At 46.0% G+C, this 27,118-nt stretch overlaps 1 protein-coding gene across 1 annotated transcript; it reads left to right on the forward strand.

Moving 5' to 3' along the window:
• The first annotated feature begins 796 nt into the window (after window positions 1–796).
• Window positions 797–26,889, forward strand: LOC135808144 (uncharacterized). The gene is made up of 8 exons (XM_065321290.1): window positions 797–2,599; window positions 4,132–4,282; window positions 4,896–5,078; window positions 9,501–9,735; window positions 13,744–13,966; window positions 14,526–14,760; window positions 25,806–25,947; window positions 26,813–26,889. The coding sequence occupies exons 1-8, from the start codon at window positions 909–911 to the stop codon at window positions 26,887–26,889; spliced, it is 2,937 nt and encodes a 978-aa protein (XP_065177362.1). The 5' UTR covers window positions 797–908.
• Window positions 26,890–27,118: the final 229 nt, after the last annotated feature.

The raw sequence follows: 27,118 nt of genomic DNA on the forward strand, positions 1-27,118 counted from the left end.
CAATGAAATCCAGTCCCGGCACTCATATCACGTAACTGTTACTTTACTAGTCTTTGCGCCGTGCACCATTTTCGAATCCCAGTGCAGCAGTGCTAGTGCTCGCAGGTCTAGGGCCGGCTGCGCAACGCCCGGCGCGTACATGACTCATGACAGGACCGGATTTCATTCAGCATCACTAGCACTATACTGTACAGTCCTGTAGATCTACATGTACATGCACGAAGGATCTAGGTCTAGGAGTCACCATTCTTTCCATAACTACCGGTACTTTATACCTGGCAGACTTTATTAGTATTACAGAACGTGATCTGATGATGGTGTCGATCGCCTCGGGGTGTCATGAAAGCTTTCATGACTCTCTGGTCTACCATGGTACATCTCATCTGGTAGACCTACATGGTGTACATCTAGACGCGCACGCCTCGAGGGATAATAACAACCATGACAACAGCGTCGACTGTACTGGCGCACGGCGTGAAAGCGGACGTCCGGACACTTCGCTTGAAATATCATACCAGAAGTAATATTAGTTAGCTTGTTAGTACAGTATGCGTCACGCTCTACGCGATCAAGCGGAAAAAATTATCATCCCGCGATCCGCAGCACGACGAAACTAATGAGGATTGTTAGATAACACGATTTGGAAATTTGAGTCTGGAATCCAGACAACCGAGTTATGTTACTGCCGTCCTTGATTATGCCTACGCCTACTATGGTACTCAATCATGCAGTAAATAATTGATTACAAGAAAGCGTCTTCCCAGCTGATCGCTTGCAGTTGCAGAAGGAAGAAACGTTCAACCGTCCTCCGCTCGGAGGTCCCGAAGACGTTTTTGTGTTTCTCTTCATTCTTACGAGGTGGGTGGTGGAGTGAGTTTGCATTGCATCTGACTTTTTGGGTAGACGCGATGTTAGATTACCGGCTGACACTGACAGTGGCAGGCTGCATCGCTGTGTTTTGTTCGAGCATCGCCTTGGGTAGCGTTGAACAATGCGAAGAGGAGGAAATACACGAAAATCGTCTACATACATGTACGTGCGAGAAATGGTTTTTCGTTCAAGTGGTCGGTGACCCGCAAGCGGATGAATCTTCCACAAAGCTGCCATGTGGAGAGGATGAGTTAAAGCCGTGTCCATCATTGGTTGCTGCCCTCCATTCTGCCACTGAGTGGAAAAGGGCAACTGCTGACAATGACAGTCTCACTCACGCCTGGATCACAATTTTGCTGAAGGGAGACGTGAATTGCTCGGTACCTCTTCATGTACGCGTTCTTGAAAAGGCGGACAGTGCCTCTGAGTTTGATATCAGTCGCGTTACGATCAGACCTGCGAACAGCACATTATGTCCCACAATTCGACTTACTGCAGCATCCTCAAAGCCAGTGCCCCTGAAGTTTTCGAATGCATCAGCAGTGCGCCTCAGTGGTCTTGAGTTTGTCTCATCGACCGTTTATCTTGTCATTCGAATAGCTCATCTGTTCCACGTTGACCGATGTAAGTTCTCCATCAAAGCAGAGTCCATGAATATGCGTAGGCATGTGACGTCTGTGACTTTCTCGTCCGATGTGTTCTTCACACATTGTGTGTTTGAGTTGATGGCCGGAGAGGCTCGACCAGTCATACCTGACGGTGCAACTAATGTCAAAAACTGGGTCAAGCCTGTGTTCAATGCAGTCATCCCGTCTACCACCACCGATGGCATTCTTTCTGACACGGACACATTCCGACAGTGGGCAGCTGGTGAGCCGGTAATTTGCCAGGCGTACGCCAAGGAAAGAGCCCACTCCGTGTGCGGAGCAGAGTCCAGCAAGAACTGCGCAGACAGCGGCAGCAGTGGCAGCAGTCGGTGGAAGATGGCACTCGTAGTGTACAACTGCACCTTCCGCAACCTGGGCCGGCACTTTGTCATGGATCGGCCGTATTTGGTGTCAACAGACCGCACCCAGGGGAGTGCGCTGACGATCTTCTTTGACTGTGAGGCCAGACATCGCACAGTTATCATCGATCGGTGTATATTTGTGAACAACATGCACCCGCGGGACTCGCCTCTCATGCTCCAGTTCAACACGCATTATATACAGAACAATCCGCATTGCCGGAATGGATCTATAACCATGAACAACATGGTCTATGTTACAAACTCGGAGTTCCGAAATAACTCAGCCCTTTTGGGCGGTGCTGTATCCGTGATCACACTCGACCACTCCTATTTCAACAACGTGAAGTTTGAAAACAACACATTTGCTGACAACAAGGCCCGACAGCAGGGTGGTGCCGTTGCGGTCTACTTTGCCATTGTTACCGTTACAACGAACTGCTTCTGGGCAAGCAACAACAACACGTTCCTGAGGAATTCGGTCCAGTTTCCTGAAAACCCAGGTTCGGCTGTGTACGTGTATGCAGCCAGCGAGTCAATTACCTTCAACTACCAAACTTACTTCAGGGAGCAACAAGGTCTGAACACTAGTGAGGCCGATGGCTACTTGCGGCGCTGCCATAAAGAAACATCTGTCCTGATGGAGGACACCACTTTCACTGGCAATCGTGGCAATGGAGCATTCTTTGCTCGCAATGTAGATGCAATATTCCGCGGCACAAGGTCAGCACACTGTAGCTCACAGACACACTGCTAAAGACTATTAATTTTAAGGTAGCTCGGGCCTATATCGCGAAATATATCGGAGGTCAAAAACCACTTTCTGTCTGATTTTGTTGAAATTTTCAGGGTTGAAGCATCATGAGGGAAACCTGTTAATCTTTAAATTTGGCTAGTGTGTAACGAATTCTTCCCTTTATGTGAAAGACACATCCATACGTTCGCATTTATGTCGCGAAATAGGAGAAAAACCTACTTTAACAAACAGGAGTTCGCTCTTCATTTGTTTCTATGAGGCAGGTTTGTACTGAACTATGATATAAGTGCGCTTCAATTCTTTTTCTGGAATTCAGGACCACTATAATCGCACACTGTTGAGGCAAATACACTGGAATCAATTACGAGAGACAATATTTTCTTCGCATATTTCTGCAAACAGTGGGTAAACTCACCCTCTCCTCAATTTAATTGGCTGTCTTGACATGCCATGAGGTGCAGAAATAAATGAATAAATAATAAATAAATATACGAGTCTAATGGCCTAACATCATCTTGACATAACTTTATGATACTGACGTAGTGCGATGCAAATAGCAAGAAAAGCTCAATCATTTTCGGGCCAATTTTGCAAAATTTAAAATTCAAAGCATTTTGCAACCAAATTGAATCGGGGTTCGAAATACCTGTTTCGTCTCCCCACACAAAAGCCTGTACTTTCAACCAATGTATTTTTGATGATAAATCTACCCTGATATGTTCCAATACCATGGGAATTACTGACATGATTTCAAGAAGCAACAGATGAAGGTTGGAAGCATTTTATTGTCCTCGGTGTAAACCTGTCTCTTTCTTGGAGAACGCAGAGAATTTTGCATCACGTAGGTTCTTGCAGCTCGGGGCTCTTGAACACAACGTTCCGTATAAAATACCCATTTATTTCTAGAGTACCGCAAAGCAATCGTGAAGTTCCATTGCCAGGCATAGTCGCTGGTCTTTGAGCAACCCCCAAAAACCTTTCAGCATCCCATTATTCGAATATACATTTGACCCTGATAAAGCGAACACCATATTGCAGGAGAATTAGCTTCTTGTAGCCGAAGATCATTATAACAGAGATGCACTGACACTACACAAGCAACAAATTGTGACTGGCCGTGGTGTAACCCATGACTATATGAGTGCGCTTGGTTTACATACGGCCCTTCAAGTTGTGGTTCGTTATAGACAAAAAGGGTTCACTACAAAGGGCCATTTTGTATGGGCTCAAACAAGGACATGGACAATGCTTCGCTTCATCACAAAATTCACTATAATTATGCGAGTTCATTATAGGTGGAGTCAATTGACTGTAGGGGTACATTTCCCGTAGGCAAGCTACCAAGAAGCAATTGCTCAATCGCAAGATGGAGCAATTTCGTATTGATAACTCTCAGATATGCAGCATTGATTCGTAGGCAATGATGCGTCAGTACCAGCAGAGACTAGAGCAAAACATGATTTGAGGTGTTGTTTTCCCGTCTATATTTTCCTTGTAGTGTGGTATCGTCTAGCACTGGCACTGGTATAGCTGTGTCGTGTGCTACAGTGAGGTTCAGAGGAGGCCCAGTGAAAATTGTAAACAACGCAGGGAATTTGGCAGGTGCATTCAAGGCAACTGAGTTTGCCCGTGTCCTGTTTCAAGTGGAAGTAAGTGCTAGATTCTCCTGTTGCAAGCCGCGTCCCTATTTGTTTGGCAAAGAATACTGATCAACTTCAACAGTCTTATTGAAGGTGCGCTACCTTCAGACTTTTCTGCTGCATTTATGGTAGAAAATGCGTATGTTATACTCAGTTAAGGTGTACACGAACAGCGGAAGGTATATGCTACACACCAACAGCCCAATATACTGTTTATGTTCAGTTTTGCAGTCAACTCACCTACACCTTGGTCTGCAGTGCCTAGTTCACTCAAAATCCAGTACTATGTCAATGTTTCGGGCTTCATGACCATCGTCAAGAGATGCGAGCTCACGTCTTGATTGGCATTCAACTGGCATTCAACTGTTACTTTAAGACATGTTATTATAACGAGTCGCAAATTTAACGATTGTCCAAAATTCGTAGTTTAACGAGAAGATAATTATGTTAACCGATCTTGCAGTATTCCGGCATATCCACACACAACATATATGAAGCAGTACGGCCTCAACGGATCTTATTATAACGAAAAAATGTCATCCGTTAGAACGTTAGATTTACTTCCTCGTTATATATACATGTCTTACAGTAATCGCCTTTCATTTCTGTATCTCTTCTTCAGATGTCGCAAGTCACGATTGTGAATAATACAGCCGAAGCCGATGGCGCTGGTTTGTTGACTGCTGACCCAACGTCTGGCAGTCCATCCTTCGATGAGTCTCTATACTACATTGGCAACACAGTGGATAACACCCACAGATGCCCAATGGAGTTTAAGGCCAAGCTCACACTGCAGGAGGCAAAGGTAGAGGTGGCTGTGTAATTCCAAATCTAGCTTTAAGCCGCTCCTGCTGATGAAGAACTTTTCGTGACTTTATAGCGACATCATAGTCACATCATAGTGACATCATGGCAAGACTACTTGTATATCGATATCATGGCAAAAATCATGATCTTACAAGATCTAGAACCGAAATAGGTGGAAAATCTAGAGAAGCTACCTACACGTATGGGTACTTTCGTGGCTACAACGCCGCTCAATGCAATCCGATCATGGGAGTCTAGTTTGTAATGGAATCCGATCATGGGAGTCTAGTTTGTAATGCAATCCGATCATGGGAGTCTAGTTTGTAATGCAATGCGATCATGGGAGTCTAGTTTGTAATGCAATCCGATCATGGGAGTCTAGTTTGTAATGCAATGCGATCATGGGAGTCTAGTTTGTAATGCAATCCGATCATGGGAGTCTAGTTTGTAATGCAATCCGATCATGGGAGTCTAGTTTGTAATGCAATGTGATCATGGGAGTCTAGTTTGTAATGCAATGGGATCATGGGAGTCTAGTTTGTAATGCAATGTGATCATGGGAGTCTAGTTTGTAATGCAATGCGATCATGGGAGTCTAGTTTGTAATGCAATGCGATCATGGGAGTCTAGTTTGTAATGCAATGTGATCATGGGAGTCTAGTTTGTAATGCAATGCGATCATGGGAGTCTAGTTTGTAATGCAATGCGATCATGGGAGTCTAGTTTGTAATGCAATGTGATCATGGGAGTCTAGTTTGTAATGCAATGTGATCATGGGAGTCTAGTTTGTAATGCAATGCGATCATGGGAGTCTAGTTTGTAATGCAATGTGATCATGGGAGTCTAGTTGGTAATGCAATGTGATCATGGGAGTCTAGTTTGTAATGCAATGCGATCATGGGAGTCTAGTTTGTAATGCAATGTGATCATGGGAGTCTAGTTTGTAATGCAATGTGATCATGGGAGTCTAGTTTGTAATGCAATGCGATCATGGGAGTCTAGTTTGTAATGCAATGTGATCATGGGAGTCTAGTTTGTAATGCAATGTGATCATGGGAGTCTAGTTTGTAATGCAATGTGATCATGGGAGTCTAGTTTGTAATGCAATGTGATCATGGGAGTCTAGTTTGTAATGCAATGTGATCATGGGAGTCTAGTTTGTAATGCAATGTGATCATGGGAGTCTAGTTTGTAATGCAATGTGATCATGGGAGTCTAGTTTGTAATGCAATGTGATCATGGGAGTCTAGTTTGTAATGCAATGTGATCATGGGAGTCTAGTTTGTAATGCAATGTGATCATGGGAGTCTAGTTTGTAATGCAATCCGATCATGGGAGTCTAGTTTGTAATGCAATGTGATCATGGGAGTCTAGTTTGTAATGCAATGTGATCATGGGAGTCTAGTTTGTTATGCAATGTGATCATGGGAGTCTAGTTTGTAATGCAATGTGATCATGGGAGTCTAGTTTGTAATGCAATGCGATCATGGGAGTCTAGTTTGTAATGCAATGTGATCATGGGAGTCTAGTTTGTAATGCAATGTGATCATGGGAGTCTAGTTTGTAATGCAATGTGATCATGGGAGTCTAGTTTGTAATGCAATGTGATCATGGGAGTCTAGTTTGTAATGCAATGTGATCATGGGAGTCTAGTTTGTAATGCAATGTGATCATGGGAGTCTAGTTTGTAATGCAATGTGATCATGGGAGTCTAGTTTGTAATGCAATGTGATCATGGGAGTCTAGTTTGTAATGCAATGTGATCATGGGAGTCTAGTTTGTAATGCAATGTGATCATGGGAGTCTAGTATGTAATGCAATCCGATCATGGGAGTCTAGTTTGTAATGCAATGCGATCATGGGAGTCTAGTTTGTAATGCAATCCGATCATGGGAGTCTAGTTTGTAATGCAATCCGATCATGGGAGTCTAGTTTGTAATGCAATCCGATCATGGGAGTCTAGTTTGTAATGCAATGCGATCATGGGAGTCTAGTTTGTAATGCAATCCGATCATGGGAGTCTAGTTTGTAATGCAATGCGATCATGGGAGTCTAGTTTGTAATGCAATCCGATCATGGGAGTCTAGTTTGTAATGCAATCCGATTGTCGCTGATCTGCACATTGATATTTGTTTGATATTTATTTTGTACCTTTGCAGCACTGCACAGTTTGTACGAGGACTTGGAGATTTATGCAGTGCATGTCTACAGCTTTGAATGCGTGCCTACTGCGCAGTACTAGTCCCGAGTTGTAGTGCGGGTTAGCATACAGGTGTGAACGCTACGCACTTTTCATGCAAGCTACTTTTCTGCATTCTGTACTTGCTTTCATGCACGTGTCGCTGGCATACGCGATATGGGGGCCGGGTTTGTGTATTGGTTTTGAACCATGTGGTTCTTCTTTTCAGTATAGTTGTTCTTTTGGTTGCTCCGCGAGTTGTTGCTTTGGTTGGAGACAAAGATGGCTTTCCGTTTCAGTAATATAATGTAATGTAACTATAACTGATAGTATACTGTTGAGTGTTGGGATGCGTTGGGACCCCGACACCAATACCGATCATGGGAGTCTAGTTTGTAATGCAATGCGATCATGGGAGTCTAGTTTGTAATGCAATCCGATCATGGGAGTCTAGTTTGTAATGCAATGCGATCATGGGAGTCTAGTTTGTAATGCAATGCGATCATGGGAGTCTAGTTTGTAATGCAATGCGATCATGGGAGTCTAGTTTGTAATGCAATGCGATCATGGGAGTCTAGTTTGTAATGCAATCCGATCATGGGAGTCTAGTTTGTAATGCAATGCGATCATGGGAGTCTAGTTTGCACCCTGCACCATTTCACAGCCCAGTGTTTACAGTGCTCTGTCCATGTGTGGTACATGTGTGGTACATGTGTGGTACATGTGTGGTACATGTGTGGTACATGTGTGGTACATGTGTGGTACATGTGTGGTACATGTGTGGTACATGTGTGGTACATGTGTGGTACATGTGTGGTACATGTGTGGTACATGTGTGGTACATGTGTGGTACATGTGTGGTACATGTGTGGTACATGTGTGGTACATGTGTGGTACATGTGTGGTACATGTGTGGTACATGTGTGGTAGAGGAGACGGCTCGATACCGGGACGTTTTGACAGCCAAATTTGTATAGACCCAAACCGATCACCAGCGTTGATTTTTCACTCGAAATATGTTTGTGGAAGGAAACTGGCATGTTGAAGTTTGCTCTGGGGCCAGAGTCAATCGAACTGAGCCACTCGTTTGTGTTGACCCATTGCCTCCAAGTTGCCCAATTTTTCGCTTCAAAAAAGTTCAAATCAGAGGTGGCTCCAAACCGGACACGTTTTAGAGTGCACGTCAAATTCACTCTGGGTCTGAAATTAGGTAATTGCTATCGCTCCACGACGGCCAGTACAGAGTAACAATAAGCCTTGTGTGTGCTTCCATTAGTTTTGATTGGTATGCGGTGCTTTATTGGCGAGAGGCGAGCCGCTGTTTACCTGCGACAAGGAGTTGATTTTTCGAAAGTCGTAAAACTCAAGTCGCAGTGCGAAGCAACACGTCAAAAACTCACCTGCTTGATATGGCGCTTCTGGTTATCGCAGAGCCATGACATTTTGGCTCGGAGTATAACACATCGTAGTCTTACTGTGACATATGTTTTCTAATCAAAATACCAAGAGAGAAAGTGAATATTGAGTCCGTTCCGGTTTGCAACCGGTGTCCTATTTGAAACCGTCCCCTCTACATGTGTGGTACATGTGTGGTACATGTGTGGTACATGTGTGGTACATGTGTGGTACATGTGTGGTACATGTGTGGTACATGTGTGGTACATGTGTGGTACATGTGTGGTACATGTGTGGTACATGTGTGGTACATGTGTGGTACATGTGTGGTACATGTGTGGTACATGTACATACGTTTTGAAATTACACTGGCGTCTTGATCCAAATAATCCTGATGATCGCGCAAGCGTGAAACTTGGAGTTCAAATCAAATTTTCTTCCACCTTTCTTGCAAGGAAGCTCTGCCCTTTCGGCCATTGAGCACTTTGTGTGCAGATGGGACTTAGCCTACTGGGGCGTCTTAATCTTCAGCCTGCATGTACATGTGGTAATCTATGTCCAGTGGACTGAGCCAAAAAAGAAAACTCTAACTCAGCAATGACACAACGAAGTCCACTGAGTGTTATCTGATGAGTGTTTTCGTAAATTTGTGTCTGTATTTGACTATTCGTTACGAAGTCAAATGGCATCATTTCCCAATAATATGATAGCGATGGAAATTTAGCACAGAACTCTGAGTATTAGTAAAGAATGACTTGATTGGGTCATTGCTGTGTGAGAGTTACATATGCGACATTCCAGTTCTCTTTTTTCTTTTTCTTTCATTCCTTCGCTTCCTGCTTCCAGGCACTGCTGGATGAGAACAGCCAGGCAACAGAGCATCCTGCAATCTTGGTGTCTAGCTGGGAGAATTGTTTCCCTCAGTTCAATCCCCTAGACCACCCTGACCAATATCCTAATGCTAGTCAAGTGGCAGCGAACAAAACAACCAGGCCCTTCTGTCTGCCCTATGTTTCACCGATGTATAATTACAACTCAACTACTCATCCAGAATGCAGCATCCACTTAAACATGCTGCATGGTAAGTATCTTCATAGATATTGTCGATTGATCTGGGTGGACAAAGAGGAACATGTGACTTCGATAAGGCAGAAATTGGTGGACGATACATGTAACAAAGATGCAAAAACACTTCAAACTAGTTTTCGTACAACTCTCGTGAGGAAGAAACGTTGCAATGGAGAACACCAATGTGACAACGGGACTATTATACTGAAGTAGTGAACTTCGCAAGTGAGAAATTAACAGCTTCAGCAACGCGTCAAGAAAAACTAAGAAATAATAATATGAGCCGCAATCAGCGAAAACGACCCTCAGAGGTTTCGTAATGTTTTCGAGAAAAAGGTCGATTTGTGACGTTCAACGTTTTTTTTGATCGCGCTGTTTGCGAGTTCTTCTTGAACTCATTGCTTGAAGTAATTTATATTGAAGAAGTGGTGTCGAGTCGCGCCTCGAGTGTTCCTCGATCGTGTTGCGATGGCTGCGGACGCCCGGCCAGAGCTGTTCGCAGAGCACACACGCCAGTCATTGTGTACAGCTAGCTCGAGCCTGATGGGGAGTGTTTTTTCTTTTCTTTTTATTCTACAAAGAACACAAACCCGGCCCGAGACAAAAAATTAATAAGAACAAGAAAACAGTACGAAGTAGTGGTTGCGACTTCGGCGATGATTTGTAAGAAAGGTTTGCTCCCCACACCGGAGCTCGCGCTATTCCGCCGACTTTACTTGACACTTGACTGACAGCGTTGCGAATGACCGAGGGTCCTCGACGTCTGTCTCACCGTCCAGGAGCGACACTGACTCACGCTGCTATCTGGTGTTCACGAGGTGTTTATCGCGCTGGAAGCGGAGCGTCTCTGTAAGTTTGTATCCCTGGTGATGTTTGTGCCTGGAGAGCACTATATAAGTGGTGCTCTTCAGGCACAATCTTCCTCAGCCTACTCAAGCTCAACTGATGAGGGGTGAATTCCCCGAAACACTGTGTATTGAGCAGGGAGTGGTGCTTTCTTGCAGGTTTGCCGAGTCGAAGGTTCGATGGACTTCTCGTGTGCTCTGGATGGCAGTCGTGAGTCAGTCAAGTGTCAAGTAAAGTCGGTGGAATAGCGCGAGCTCCGGTGTGGGGAGCAAACCTTTCTTAAGAACAAGAAAGATAACAAAGTTGCATGCAGGAAGAACGAAGAAACGACTAGAACACAGAAGTTGTGGGTTGACAGAACAAACAACAACTAATGAGTTGGGGCTGACTACTAGTATCCACTAGCCCAGCTGTGTAGGTGGGGCGTTGTGGACTCCTCCGACCAGAGGTCTCAGTATCCTTGCACACAACGTGCACCAGGGGGGGGGGGGGGGGGGGGGGTAAAAAAGAAAGAAATAAGAAAGAGTTAGGCCATCAGGTAGTATGCTAGTCTGTGGTGTACACGTCGATAGCAGTCCCACAAGTTTTCTCGAGGAGGTACTTGTACACTGCTACTTTGAAGCGTTGCAGCGCTGCCTTGGATGGGGGAGCATTCAGGATGGCAGAGGGAAGAGCATTCCATGTTGTTAGTAGGCCGAACGGGAAGGAGTGGATGCTGAAGTAGCCGCTGAAGTTCAGAGTGAGGATGAGACGTTCTTTGTTTCTGACATCGATGTCGACAGCGAGGCGGAATCGCAACCGCCATCTCCTGTGGCGATGCGGCTCAAGGTGGCCGATGACTTGTCAGAGTGGGAAGATAAGGAATTGTCACCTGAGATAAATTCTGAGTCTGAGGCTAGTGACGGCAGCGACATCGTGTCTTCAGCTGTGGAGGAAGAAATGGAAGACGAGATTGCGGAATGACTCCACGCAGGCTGCAGCTGCGAATATTTCGATCATTTCTCCGCATTCATCAGCTATTCTTTGTCATTATAGCTGCTTACTGCACTATTTCAAAGGTATTGAAGCTGCCCACCCACCTTAGAATGCTGAATATTCATTGTACGCCTACATCGTAAACAGTGGAGATTAGATATAACCTGTCCCCGGGGAAAATTGCGGAGTAAAATCACAAAAAAACGGGGGGAAAAACGCGGCATAATATGGCATAATTTGCGGTGAATTTACGGTAAATATGCGGTAAATATGCGGTGAATAATATTGATGTGCGGCAATTTTCAGTGAGTATGTAGTGAAATCAATCAGTTACAAGTCTCTGGTGTAAGCACTCGTCATATTTGAGTAAAAAGCCGCCACGATGGGACGTTGCTGACCGAACAGTGCACTGTGTGTACGTGTAGTGCAACAAAAAAGTTCAAAAAACGCGGGAAAATAGCGGAAACGCGGTTTTTTTTTAATCTCAAAAAACGCGGAAAAAAACGCGGCCGCGGAATCGCAATTTTCCCCGGGGACAATATAACGACCTTGGATATAACGACCTAGGATATAACGACCTTGGATATAACGACAAATCGAGTTTAGCGACAAATATCTGTTGCCCGAGTCGTTTAGCAAGTCCTTCCTGTACATTATAGATCGGGTATAACGACCTCGAAAATAACGACCGATCAAATTTACTGACACTTTTGGGTGCCCGAAGACCTGAAAATGCATAGAATATAACGACTTTCCTCTTGTATCAGACCTGCAGGCAGAGTGGCATGCATGGGACACGTCTGTGCCACACGCCTGGACGTCTGGGTCACTCTACGCGTGCTGGTCATTGCACATTATCAGTGTAGCCGCAGTACAGCGCTAGCGGTGTAGTTGCTATGCATGCCTTTTGGCTTAAACAACATTTGTATACATGCAAGACACATGCACATACACATCTGAAATCTTCTATTATGCACATGCATATCTGCAATAGATTTCTGTCATTTTGATATACATAATTGCATACTAAAATATCAAGTAGTGTAAAGATCGGGTTTAGTGACAGATCGAATATAGCGACATTTTGTTTTCTCCCAAAAGGAGTGTCGTTATATCCAATCTCCACTGTACAACATTGCACCAATTTGGAGCACATCTCGAATATTTGTGTATACTTCAGAGTACACCCGTCAGTTTGAATCGTAATATGGAACTTTTGCTTGGCTAAGGTCCTTCAGTAGATGTGTTTCAACAAATTTCTAACCAAAAAGGAATTTTGAAAATGTTGAATAGAATGAGGCCAAACACAGTCATGTACTACCAGCACGCTACAGCGTGAACAAGACCATGTGGCCATTACTGACCCGGCAAACATCACGCTACTACTTCAGAGATATTAAATGAATAATACTGTCCTTCTGAACACACATATTTGGCCTATGGATGCATTGACACACAGCTTCTGACACCTGAAGCTGCAACTTGTAATCATGACAGGCACCGCACAGCACGGAAAACTTGAATGCACCTTGTAACAATCAGGATTAGAAACAAGATGACTTACTTCCACAGAACACCCACCCACAATCACTTTGACGCACATTCTCACAATCGCTCTCACTCCACTCACTGCCAGAATCTCTGTCAGCGACACTTTCTCTCTTCCGCCTCTCCTTCTCTACATCCATCCCGTCTATGTCTCTCACCTTCGTTTGCAAACTCCATTCACATCTTCTTTGGCTGCTGCGTCCCTTGCCGTTGAAATATGTCATATTTCCAGTGAGCTGTCATTCTTCTTGGTCTAGTCGCTCATGTTGTGGCAAGATCCATTGCTGGTGCTGATGAAGTAGGTGATATGATTGATGTTGTGATGTCTTATCCACAGCCTGTTTTTCACCATAGCCTGTATTTAGTTTGCCAGTGGCTGTTAGAGAAGATTCGGACCCTGCGACAACACATTTGGTGGCAACAAATGAAGCCAAGCAGGCATGTGCAAGCTACGTGAAAGTAGCTTGCACATGCCTGCTTGTCTAAGAAGAGAATTACCTAGCCCATATACCCCTAGTTAATGGCTGGACAGTGCTTGCCAAATGGCTGTTCTGTGTCATCCACCTGAGTGTGGTGAAGATGCTCTTGACAACATGTTCTTAGTGTATGATGGATTAACTCTCTGTGTATTTGTCACTGTTTATGCACGTAGGTGTTGATATCTTTCACCACCAAGACGATATTTGCTACAGCTCGTGTCACGACATGCATGTCATCAACAAGCCAGACATGTTCAGCACACGAGTAAAGACAAAAGGCGCTTGGCTTGTGTTTAACTCCACCACCACGGCCTGCTATCGGACGTTTCGCGGAAGGGTTTACTATTACCGCAAGGACTGCACCCGCGAGACCCTGACCAAAGACATGATGCATAGGTGAGATAAATTAATACATGCGTATTGCATACCGAGAACCCTGGGTATGTTTGGATGAACTATGGCGAGTTTCCAAGGTGTATATTGATGGCTATGTGTTTCCAATTAATTCTCGCCTCCTCGTCGATTGTTCAAATTCAATTAAGAATATATGACTATCTGCCCGTTATCAACAGGTATTTTGCAATTGGTGATCTTATTACAGCTGTTACAGTCTATCACCATGACAACAGGTACCGTCAGCCTCCTAGCCTAGACCGTTCTTATTTTCATGTATTACAGTCTATGCACAGTTCAGTCATCGTGTATACATTGGTATGCTGTGCTTGGTAAAATTCTAGTCTGAGCATTCTCTGGTGCTCGACAGTACTGTACTGGAGCTGAATTCGCCTCTATCTTGCAAAATGGAACATACACTTGCCCTTTTCTGCTGCAGTCTATTTGTATTATGGCCGAAACAGCCTGGGCTTTGTGTGGCTAGCATGCAGTGGCAGGGGAGAAATTTTATCGGCAATGCATTGAGAATTGCTTCCCTCCTTATTTCCTGCCATGTGAGCAGACTAGAGGATCAAGACCTGCCGTGGACGGACTGCGCGCTTTTTCGTCAGGTCCTCATGCGTTTGCGGTACAAGTCATCGTTCGCACCTGTCTTACCTGGACTCAAATTTGTGCTAGTGCCATGGGCTGGTGCACTACATGGTTGGATGAGTTACATGGAGCAACACCTGAAGACCAGGGCACCAGAGGATGATGGATTGTTCCAGGAACGTGCACTGGCATCTTGCTTCTTCACGGTGAGTCTTCGTCATTAGTTATTATTGTTATTATACGCATTCCCGCAGCAGCGTCAACCAAGCAATTATGCTTGATCCACACGCTTGCTTATGCTGGGCATTGAAACAGAGCAGATGTAGATATCTCCTACAGAATGGGGCTCTACAAAACCAATGATCAATGTTAATATTTCAGTAACATGGAGTAACATAGAGCGTCATAAAATTGGTTATATTGGGAAAAACGTCGTCATTATTGTCTCATCATATAGCATCATGGTCAATGGCTGAGTTTCCAGATAATTAAGATTTAAAATAGTAATATTATTATAGAATGGTTGTTATGAGGTTATAAGGGTGCCATGGCTGTTTCTACTCGTGGCGAGGGAGTGCACAAACACTCTTCACCAGTGCGTTCCATGCTGGACGGTCCGCAGCAATCTGCTTCAGGCGGCGCAAGTCCCCCGCACTCCGCAGCTGCCCATTGCCCGACTGGGACAGATCGGTGTGGAGCTTTATTGGCAGTGTCACCCTCGGCCTCCCATGGAATCTCCCCTCGGGTGCCTGGAAGTATTGTTCCATGCTCAATCGTGCTGGCGTGTCCTTACCCAGGCAAAGCACATGCCCGAATAGGCTCCAGCGTGAATTTCGGATCAAGTCCGACACTGCCTCCACTCCACATTGGGCATACAAAGCCAAATTACTAATTTTCTGTGGCCATGTGATGCCGAGAAGTGACCTGAGCTGCCTTCTATGGAAAGCCTTCAGGGAGCGTTCGCTAGCAACCGTCAGGCCCCAGGTGCCTGAAATATATAGCAGTATCGGCAGGATAAAGGCGCAGTACAACCTCAATCGCAGAGGCTCTCGGATCAGTAATCGGCGCTTCCAAAGAGACAACATGGATCGGAAAGCAGCCTCGGCCAATTGCCTGCGCCGTGTCACAGCCTCAATGTCGCCCATAAGTGAGCCCAGCTTTCGGGATGTCCTCCAGTGCTCGTCAACCCTGTCTACAGATCGACCCAGCTCTGTCCACTCAGTTTTGGTGTTGTTGACTCTCAGGGCCCATTGCCTGAGAGTGTGGTCTATGACCGGTTCGAGCTCCGTGAGCCTCTCTGAGTCTCTATCATAAGCACACTCCAAGAGGGCTTCGAAGATATACAAGCGCAGTCTCCAATATAAGGGACCATCGCAAAAGTTCGCAGAAGCCCCTGAAACGAAGAGCATACGTTTGGGGGGGGGGGGGAGGGAGTCGTGTCGAAAATCGCAAACCGGGCTTCAATTCAAAAAAGTATTGACGACATGTAGGAGCTGATATAGATTAGCATGCCATCACAGCCAGCGTAGATCGCTTGTCAGGACGCGTAGTCCATTCATGCAACTGCGCGTGTCGCGTACCTGGCTGCCTGTACACTGTGTGTAGTCTGGTACCAAGAGTCCATAAAACGCGTGGTTTATGGACTCTTGCTAGCATGTACTAGTACTAGCAGTACAGGGGTTCATAGGGTTTATGAACCCCTGCTGTGTAGTATATTATAATAATTATTATTATGTGTGCAGCATCCAAGTGAAATAATGAAGCCCATATTGTGACTGTCGTTTCGTTTGAGGGGGAGGGAGGGGGGTCAGGCCCGAAACTCACGGTCTTCGTTTCGGGGGCTTCTGCGAACTTTTGCGATGGTCCCTAAGCACATGGCGTATAATGGGTTACTGGCTGTGCTAGTACTAAGTCTTGTTACTAGTCTTGTTAGCAACAATCCGAACTAGCGCACACGCTGCACTGCATTGCTTTGTACTGCATTCAAGACTGACGTCATGCACTTTGTTTTGCTGTGTAATCACAAATGGCGCCAGCCCGTTTTGCTGAAAAGAAAAACGAAATCTTGCTTGCACTGTTAAAGCTGTTGTGCTCTTCCAGACAACGGATCGTGATTCAGCAGTGTTTCTTTTCCTTTCGTAGCTTTGCTGCCAGCCCGAGTGTCACCTCAACACTGTATTTCTTCAGTATGTCTGACCTAACTGTCGACACTGTCAAGGCAATGCCTTGCCAAGCCCTCCGCGGCGAGCTTTCTCAGTGCGGCTTGAAACCGAAAAGAAACTTGGTAAAAGTATTTCACAGCATCCGTTTGCTGGTACAGCTAGCCCTTGGTAGTGAGGTCTGCTCTGGCCTGGAGAACCAGCAACATGACAGTGCGGACACGGCTCGCGAGCCCAGAAGCCCGATGGTACCAATGCCTCCTCCGCCAGCTCAGGTGACGCACGCTCAACGGATCTCTGCGCTCTCGTACGGGACGAGGTGTAGTCGGCTTAGTTGGCCGCCATTACGGAGAGCATTGTGCCGCTCCTCACCCAAGGCCAAGGCAACGCGGCTGCTGCCGCCACTACGCCAGCCCAAGCTCCTGTAACCCACCCGATTAGCCACCTGCATCAGCTGTGTCCAAGGTTGTGCAAGAACGCATCTTGCGAGGGGAGTTCGTAGATTTTTCAAGTAAGTTTGTTGCCTGAAATTCTTGCACACTTCCGGCCCAACATGCCGGCCGGTGCACAGCCCGAATAACGATAGCCAGCTAAAATTTAATATCATTGAGTCGGATGACGCGAAGCAGGTGCGTCGCAAGGTTCACGATATAGCTACCTGGCTCGAGGCATGGACCACATACATGGCTGTGATCACGGCTGCTGCCCCACACCGCACTGCTAAACTGCTGAACTGATTGCGTACCAGCAGTTGATCCTGACTGCTAACCGCCAGTTCTTCCCAAGCGCGTGGCCTGGAGTACGACCGCCAGCTGCGGATGCTCGTGGTCCAGTAACCAGGCACGAAGAGGTTGTTGGACACCATCGACGTGAACCTATGGCAGATAGCTGTCACAGGCCATGCACACCCAAAATGCGCTCAATGTAAGACGGTCCATCCAGGGGCGGTTTGTGTCCTTTTCGTCCCGAATCTCAATTCCCCAAGCCAGCAGCATTTACCTCCAGTGGTCGCACCCATACCAGCGATGGCCAAGAAATTTGCCGCAACTTCAATGGAGGTCGCTGTTCTTCGTCGTCGTGCCGCTTCTCCCACACCTGCAGCCAGTGCGGTAAGGACCACCCATGCATCAGGTGCAACCAGCAGCAGCGCGAAGCCAATCGGCCACCCCACCGCTCCTAGCAGAATGGCTACTGAATCGCTTGACTCGGTACGTAGCTTCTTTCCTATACACTCTGCAGACACCCCACTGCTAGCTGACCACTTTGCTCGCCTGTTACGTAACCACCCAGATCAATCATGTGTTGCGTATGTTCTCCATGGCCTGCGTCATGGCTTTGCTCTTAGATCTGCCGGCCAACACGAAATTTCTGTTTTATTTAATAATCTGCCCTCGGCTTTCACTCACTCGGCATTTATTTCCGAGCATATAGCTGCTCCCTGCGCCCGCAGCATTTCTATCACCTCCATTTCAGTTCATGCACCGCTCTGGTATTGGTGCCGTCCCCAAAAAGAACGGCAAGCTGCGAATGATCCTCCATCTGTCTAGTCCGGAAGGCACCGGCGCGAACGACAGCATTCCCGGCGAGCCGCTCTTTCTCTGTACTACGTGAGCATTGACAACGCCATCAACATCATCATGTCATGCCCACAGCCTGTGTATTTGTCCAAGCTCGATGTACGCAGTGCATTTCGGCAGATCCCAGTCCGCCGTCAGGACCTCGCTGGGAAGGCTTCTACTACGACGAGCGCTTTCTGCCTTTCGGCCTTCGCTCCAGCCCAGCTGTCTTTGACTCAGTAGCCACAGCAGTCAACTGGATCATGCAGCACAAGTTTTCTATAGATCACAGGCTTCATTACCTCGATGACACTCTCGATATCTCCACTGGTAGCCAACCAGCAACTCACCATCCCCCTCCGGGCATTCACGTATCTCGGCATTCCTATTTGCTCCATCCAAGCTCGAAGGGCCATCACCATCATTGACCTTCCTTGGTATTGTCCTAGACTGCGAGTGCCACGAAGCTCGTCTACCAGACGACAAGCTGGCCAAGATCCGTGCACCACTCATGGCTACTATCAGCGAGCGCAGCATCGGCCAGCGTCAACTCGAGTCCCTCCTGGGGAGGCTTACTTTTGCTGCCCGAGTCATCGTTCCTGGACGCACATTCATGCGTCAATTATGAACAGTATGCCCGGAACTGTATCTGTGTATGTGAGTTCGGTGCGTAAAGCCCATCTTGAGAATGGGTTTGCCGGCCCCTTAGTAGATGCGTGGCCTCTGAAGAGGGTGATGAAGGGCATCCAGCGATGCCATGGTATGGCTGTACCCACCCCTTGCCTTCCTATCACTATGCCAATCCTGCGACACCTGATGGATGCACGCCGGAAAAGTAGTATCCTAAATGGCCATGACAAGCTGCTCTACCAAGCCGCCATGCTGCTAGCGTTCTTTGGACTTCTAATGGCATCACACGGGGCCGCACTAGCTGCCCTGGTGATGGACACTTACAACTCTTCCTGCTTTCATCCAAGACGGACGCATTCGGTAAAGGCGTTACTAGTGACATTGGCCTGTCTGTACCGCCGTACTGCTCGGTCCGTGCCATGGCTAGCTACACATTTTACACTCGTCGCGAGGGACCTGGAGGGACCTGGAACAACTCTTTTCCGTACTCTCGAACAGACAGTAGCTAACCAGGCAGTCATTCACAGTAACAGTACGGTCTCTTGTCGCTGAGGCCGGTGTACCATCCCAGTCGAACTACTCCGGGCATTCAGTCCACATCGGTGCAGCCACCACCGCTGCTATGGCTGGTGTCCCCGACTCTGTCTTCCGAGTGGCAGGTCAGTGGAAGAGCGATGCGTGTCTATGCTACAGCCGGACTACAGCAAGCGCTAAGCGCCAGCTATCGTCCCGGCTTGCTGCCGTTTAATGGATGCCATGGTGTCCGACTCGCGTGAGTAATGAGCTACTGAACTCTAGCTGCACAATGCTTGCCTTTGCTGACATTAATTGACCCTTGCTGTGCGTCAATAGTGCTTAGCAAACGGAGTGCTGGTTTCATTGGTCCACTCTCACAACTGGTGTTATCTAGCTATTTGCTGCGGCTCTGCCTTGCGCTATATTACATCCATCTAGCATTGCAGCTCTACGTTGAGCTAACAGCAGCTCTACTTTAAGCTAACAGCAGCTCTACTTGAGCTAACAGCAGCTCTACTTTGAGCTAACCGCAGCTCTACTTTGAGCTAACAGCAGCTCTACTTTGAGCTAACAGCAGCTCTACTTTGAGCTAACAGCAGCTCTACCTTGAGCTAACAGCAGCTTTACTTTGAGCTAACAGCAGCTCTACTTTGAGCTAAGAGCAGCTTTACTTTGAGCTAACAGCAGCTCTACTTTGAGCTAATCAGCAACTCTACTTTGAGCTAGCAGCAGGTCTGCTTTGAGCTTATCGCAGCTCTACTTTGAGCTAACAGCAGCTCTACTTTGAGCTAATAGCAGCTCTACTTTGAGCTAACCGCAGCTCAACTTTGAGCTAACAGACGCTCTACTTTGAGCTATCCGCACCTCTACTTTGAGCTAACAGCAGCTCTGCTCTGAGCTAACAGCAGCTCTGCTATGAGCTAACAGCAGCTCTGCTATGAGCTAACAGCAGCTCTGCTCTGAGCTAACAGCAGCTCTACTTTGAGCTTCAAACCAGTTGTTTCGAAACCAGCACTCCTCAATCCAAAGATGCCTCTTTGTTGACTTGTTTGTGTGAGGAATGGGGCTAATGGAGAACTGTATGGATCATGTCCATGCATGTTTGACGTCCACAGTCACATGATCACGTACACACATGTTATGGCGCAAGTCTGTGATCCCTGAGATAAAAATGTACAGACTCAGTGTACAAAACTGTCCGCAAAACTGCATTCACGGTACCTGGTGGGAAATTTTGTGCTACTGGTACTTCAAAGTGTAAGAAAAATACTTGTACCGGATTGTTGAAAAATTATAAGCCCAGTCTCTAGTAGAAACCCAGTCTACATTATAAGCACAGGGCATATAATGGAGATAATACGGTATAAACACGTAGTGGAAGTGCTAGGAGGGCGGTGGCGGGCAACAGGCAGGTGTGAGCATGAAAGCGCGGACAGAGGCGATGGGGAGGCAGGGTGAACAGCAGATGGGTGGAGGTGCCAGGAGGATGGCGGGCAATGGGCCAGTGAGATCGCTAGGGGGTCTTTGGGTGACGGGCAGGCATGAGCAGAGTGGCATAGCCAACAACAGGGGATGGTGTTATTAATTGATATTGGGATGCTCAGGCAAAAATGCAGTACAGTACTCGGTCAATACGACAACAAAGAAGCTCCTGCTCAACAAGCTGTCTGAGATGATCTCGAAATGCAGGCATCAGAACAAGTTCTGTCGCGCAAATTTCACACCTATCAAATGAACAATTAATAACACAATCCCTAGCGCCTTGGCCCGTGCCATCTTTCTCCCCATGTCTTACGACACCAGATTTAGCGCTCAATTTGTTTATGCTTGCGGCCCTATGTGTTTATAAGCATATAAATCCGAGTATCAGTTGTCTGATGATTGCCTAGCGGCATGAAACTCAGAGTTACAACTAACCTGAACGTCCTCCACGTGTCTGCTATGTACTGTTAATTTATCACTCATATGTACACGTACATACTATGTACTATTACAATAGTATTCATTTCTTCCTATAAACACAGATAAAACAGGTTAGGTATGCCATGTCGTGATAAATCTATTATTGCCCTCATAATCGGTCAATATATGAAATATAGACCTCGTAAAAGACCTCGGGGGACCTCGGTCTTTTACTCGTTCTATATTTCATATATTGACCTCTTTAATCGTGCGATAATAGATACATACTATAGATATATGCACACACATACACCCACCCACACACCCATGCCCGTACTCCTTACACTTCACTCTCACTGAGTCTCACATTGTTATTATTTCTCACCTCCTCATCATATTCTTTTCTCTTGACCCACCCCTGTTATTAGTTCACACTTCTCTAGTCTTTCGCACTTCAACTTCTTTTCTCCTATTTTCTTTCACGTAGTGCATTTCGTACTTTTCCACGTATATATTGTTGTTTATAGCTAGATTTCATTATTGAGACGTATTTCCTTGATGAATGTCTCTAGAAAACTTGTTAGGAAATTTTGTTCCTGTACTGGTATCTCTGTACTGGTATCTCGGCGTATGCAGCTGGCCACAGGTGCGTTTCAACGGCTTTGGGCACTGTGGGTGAGAGGCTCGCAGGTGAGAGAGAACAGACGTGTCAAGCTATACAATGCATTTATCACACCAATACTCCTGTACAATTGCTCAACATGGGGAGTCCCAAGCAATGTCATCAAGCGATTGGAAGCATTCCACAGACGTCAATTGCGAACAGTCGTCGGGATCAAGTACCCTCAAGTCATCAAAAATAGTGAGCTGTATAAATGCACCAACTCCCAGCCCCTTGGGGAAACCATTGTGAGAGCGAGGTGGCGGCTCTTTGGCCATGTCCTGAGACTAAACGACGATGTACCAGCACGCGTTATGATGGCAGCATACTTCGAAAACCCAAGTTCCGCTACCACCTGGCGGGGCCGGCCACGTACCACTCTGCCACTGAGTCTGCACCAGGACCTGCAGCGTATCGGGGGGTCGCTCAAGAAACGCGAGGAACTTGAGAACCTCCATGCCATCTCCCAGTCACGACAAGACTGGAAAGACCTATGCAGCAATGTGATAAAAGCATACATCAAAGCCTAATACTGCTTCCACCTGTGGCAGCTACATGGCCGTACGGTGTACCATAACATAACTCATTGACTAACATATTTTGTGAAAATATTATCCTGTAAAAGAATAGGAATGTAAACAATGTACCTGTGAAAACACAACCTTTAATGCTACTAACACAACCTGTGACTACAATAATCATGAGATCAACCCCAAAACATTTCTTGCAGTTTACTTTCGTAGAGTTTGCAACTTTGTGTTCCTCAACACAACTTGCAGCTTTCTTCAAAAATATCCTCAACCTTGGTTCTGTCCTAGATCGTATATACATGCATTCATTGTTTCGTCTCATCATTATGGAGCAGCTTATGCGAAGGATAGCCAAGCTTGCTTGGCGATGCCAACGCGGAAAAGCCTATAATAATAATAATAATAGTAATAACTGGTAGCTATGCAAAAGAACGTCACTTCAGTAACGTCTGGCATCCACACAGCTTTAATTTCGTGTTTGTTTGTTTGTGCCATCGGCACACCTGGCGCTATCCCGTACCAGTCCCGTACCGTACCCTACCATCAAAGACAGCTGGCCACAAACAGCTGGCCGCAATATTCAAATAAGGCTTTCAAATGCAAGATCGTAACGTGAAGCAACTTGGAAGAATGAGTATGATATATACACAGAAGCCTTTCTTGGTAGTTTTACATGTTTTTCGATTTTGACAGCATGTTACAAGGCGAGGACGCATAATGACAAATCACAGAGAAAGACAAGAAAATAACAACATCACAATCACAAATCCTTTCCAGACGTGTTCCCTACAGCGGCAGCAACGCGACAACGTGAACAATACTGCGGCGGCAACACAACGACATCTAAAACACAAAAAAAGAATTTTTTCTGAATCCCACCAACCCCTAGAGTAAGGAGGGTCCGAACCTGGGTTTTCCCAATACGGTTCAAATGGTCGCAAGACCGGGACTCTGCCAACCGGGTTATGGTTGTAGTCAGGAGCACTACGCGTCCTCGCTTTGTAACATGCTGTCAAAATCGAAAAACATGTTAAAGGGGAAGTGCATCGATTTTTCGAGTATGGTCTAGAAGAAAGACAATTTGATATCGGTTCGAATGGCATATCTCTCGCTTCCATACGATAAGCCAAACTTGCCAAATCGCCAATTGTATACTCACGTTGCCATAGCGACCAGCGCAGTGATGACGTACGAAAGGCTTAGCTCCACCACAGAGAAGGTCGATCATTGCAGAATTTGGTCATTTTCAATTGGTTTGTTGTATTCACGAAGTGAAAGAAGGGCTGTGTTCAATGCTGTTAGTGCAGTGAACTGTTTGTTAGTAGTCCTCTCGGTTATGTACTGGGACGTGACACCGACAGGAGAAAGCTGGAGTGCGGAGACACCAGCAGACAAGCGAAAATAGTGACGAACAAAATGCTGAAATCTTGGTTGGGACAAATCAGACGTTCAGCATTTCCCCCAACCAAGGACCATGCCGTTTGCTCTTTCCACTACCTGAAGATGAATGTGATGCTTCCTGGCGACTCTACTATCTCTCGTAACATCTTCTGAAGCCAGGTGAGACGACGGGTGGTGGAGATTGACGAATGAAATAATGTCGTAGGTTTGAAAGTTTGCTGAAAATGTCTCAGGAGAGATCGCGAATTCCAAGCATCTTGTCCTGGAGGAAACCATTTCCTAGGCACAGTCAGCCTAGGGAAATGCATGAGAAGGGCGATAAATAGTTCACGGCACTAACAGCATTGAACACAGCTCTTCTTTCACATCGTGAATACAATAAGACAATTGAAAATGACCATTTTCTGCAGTGATCGACCTTCTCTGTGGAGGAGCTAAGCCTTTCATACGTCATCACTGCGCTGGTCGCTATGGCAACGTGAGCATACAATTGGCGATTTGGCAAGTTTGGCTTATCGGATGGAAGCGAGAGATATGCCATTCGAACCGATATCAAATTGTCTTTCTTCTGGACCCTACTCGAAAAATCGATGCACTTCCCCTTTAAGAATGAGTATGTATGCGAAGTGTATCGGGGGAGTGCATGCAGAGCGATAGTGCGGGTTAGAATCCCAGGTTATGTCTGAAAAAAAAGGAGAAATGAAAAATTTATAACATCCCTATGCGTTTTTTGCCGAGGTCATCAAGGTGGCAGACGGTGTCGTATTACCCTCGAATGCAAAGAGAAAGTTTCATGTAGCCAATTAATGGAAAAGACATTTCCATCAGTTCTAATAACATGCATGATGAGCTAGCTAGGCAAAAAAGCATAGGGTAGGGCCCTGAGCTTCTAAGCTCTCTCGTTGTCCATATTTTATTTTTGTTGATTACTACGTCCAATGTCCGCTTCGCTGATTCTGCTGATCGCCATAATAAAGTTATTGTCTCCGCGCCGCTTATTCATTTCAAAACTGGAACCCAAATATGGATTTAGATACAAACCGCACATGAAATGAATCCGCTATTGGCCATAATCTGAAAAGTGATGGCATGAATTTAGCAGCCGGGTTTTGCATCAGCTCTTCATTTCAAGATTGCATTTTCATTCGAATTTTGAGTCAACGGCGTATACCAGGTTTTGCATGTATCTTTTCTTTTCTTTTGTTTTCTTATTGTCTTCAAACTCCAATGCAGCCACATACACATGTACTTATATTCCACTAAAACTGATTTAAATCGCAGCAAAGAAACCACTATTGGAGTTGGGGAGTGAAGCTTCATAAATCTTTTGTTTCCTCAAAACTTCGTCGAAGTCACTCGGATGGCTTTGCCGAGTGAATGCATTGCCATTGGTAGTGAGTTCCTAGCCATGCTACATATACTTTCATCGCACGGTGAGAGTAAAATTGTATTGTAGCTCAAATAACTGTTACGTTAGGTCACAACGACGATGTGGGACCTACCTATGCGCCGTTCCAAATTTACTATTCTGCTCTCTGCAAGCAAGCTGTGTCACCATGAATATTAGGGCTCCTCGGGGTATTGAAAACAGGGGAAGCAGCAGCATTCAGCCCTGTACAGTTTTTTTTTGGGGGGGGGGGGGAGATGGTCTGGTTGATTTTTGGTGTGGAGGTTGATGAAAAAACTCCTCAGGGTAGCTCAGTTAATTCTGTTAATTTATAAGGAGTAGTTTATGTGCTTTCGCCACTAAGGTGAAAAGGCATAGTGGTGGCCTGCGGAAGCGAAGGCTATAGTTTGTGTGTTTCTGAACATTCAAATGATGCTAACGCGGATCCCACGGATATTATTATTGCTATCATAGTTTATGTGGTTTGCTCACCCCCGTGTCGGCTGCAGAACATAACTTTCCCATTCAAATCGGATGAATCGGTGAGCGCTATTACCCTACATCCAGCATCTGGAGAGGAATTCTCCCTATCTGTGCAACTTCTTGACGAGGTCATGAATATCCGAACAGGAGTCATTTCAATCAAGGCAGGTTTTGTTTGCTTTTTTCATGGGTTTGTCAGTTTCCATGGTGACAGCGCAAAGCTGATGCATGCTTTAAAAACTGTTCACATGAAGAACAATTATCCAACTTTTAAATACTTGTACGATTACCGAAACACGCATCCTTCTGCCAGCATCGATATATTGGGCTTGAAAAAAAACATTTTTTGAATTTGAGAGCGGATACAGTTGTTGGAGCTCCACCCCAAACTGTCTTTGAATGTGTCATTTGAAGCAGATAGTGGATCAAACTTTGTAGCAACATGGCCACTAACGAATGTGTCGATCTAGCGCTTCTGACCTTTGAGAACTTGCAAAACCTTGCCACCTGGAGCGAATTACAGAAAACTGACTCAGTTTCCCGGCCTGACCTTGTGGCAGCGCTCAGAAAGGAGTGAATCAGTTGTAACCCCGCTACCGGAGGTACGTCCACTAACATAGGAGAGATAAACTCCAACTTGGCAGCATTTTCATCTATGGTTCTTGAACTCACGAAGGAATTGTTGGCCATTAGAATCAGCAGAGATGATACTATTTCCTCACTACAAGTTTAAATTGCACAGCTCAAGCGGGAAATGGAAAGCTTGCGGGTTTCTGAGATACCGTATTCTAATTCAAGTAGTTGTACCGTACACAGTCCCAAGCCCAGCATGCCTGAACAAGCATCTGTAGTATTAGGAGCTGCCACATATGCATCCCACACAAGCACTCAGGTACCTGGCACAGGCTCGTACAGCCATGTGCTTGCCCACGGATCCGCACCCTCTCATGCACAAAAACCTCCAATGGCAGCCACGAGGCATGACCAGAACCGTTCTGAACATGTCGTACCTGCTCCCGCGCAATCCATGCAGCAGAAGCAACCAAACATGGATCCTCCCAGGCGAAGTACAACTTCAACGTACCAGAAACCGTGCCCTACACGGACTGAGAAGTCTGAACTCTGCGGTGCAAAGCACATCAAGCGTTCAGCACTTTATGTGGGCGAAATAGATCCAGGATGCTGCTATGAAGCAATCGTCACCTGGTGCAAAAATCGCGAGGTCGAAATTATATCATGCAGTATCTCCGAATCGAAGTACTTTGGCACAGCTTACGCTCACGTGGAGTGATAGATGCGGAAGACTTCAGCAAGGTAACGACCGCAGACTTCTGGCCTT

Source organism: Sycon ciliatum, chromosome 2 (genome assembly GCF_964019385.1).
Source record: "Sycon ciliatum chromosome 2, ocSycCili1.1, whole genome shotgun sequence".
Taxonomy (NCBI): domain Eukaryota; kingdom Metazoa; phylum Porifera; class Calcarea; order Leucosolenida; family Sycettidae; genus Sycon; species Sycon ciliatum.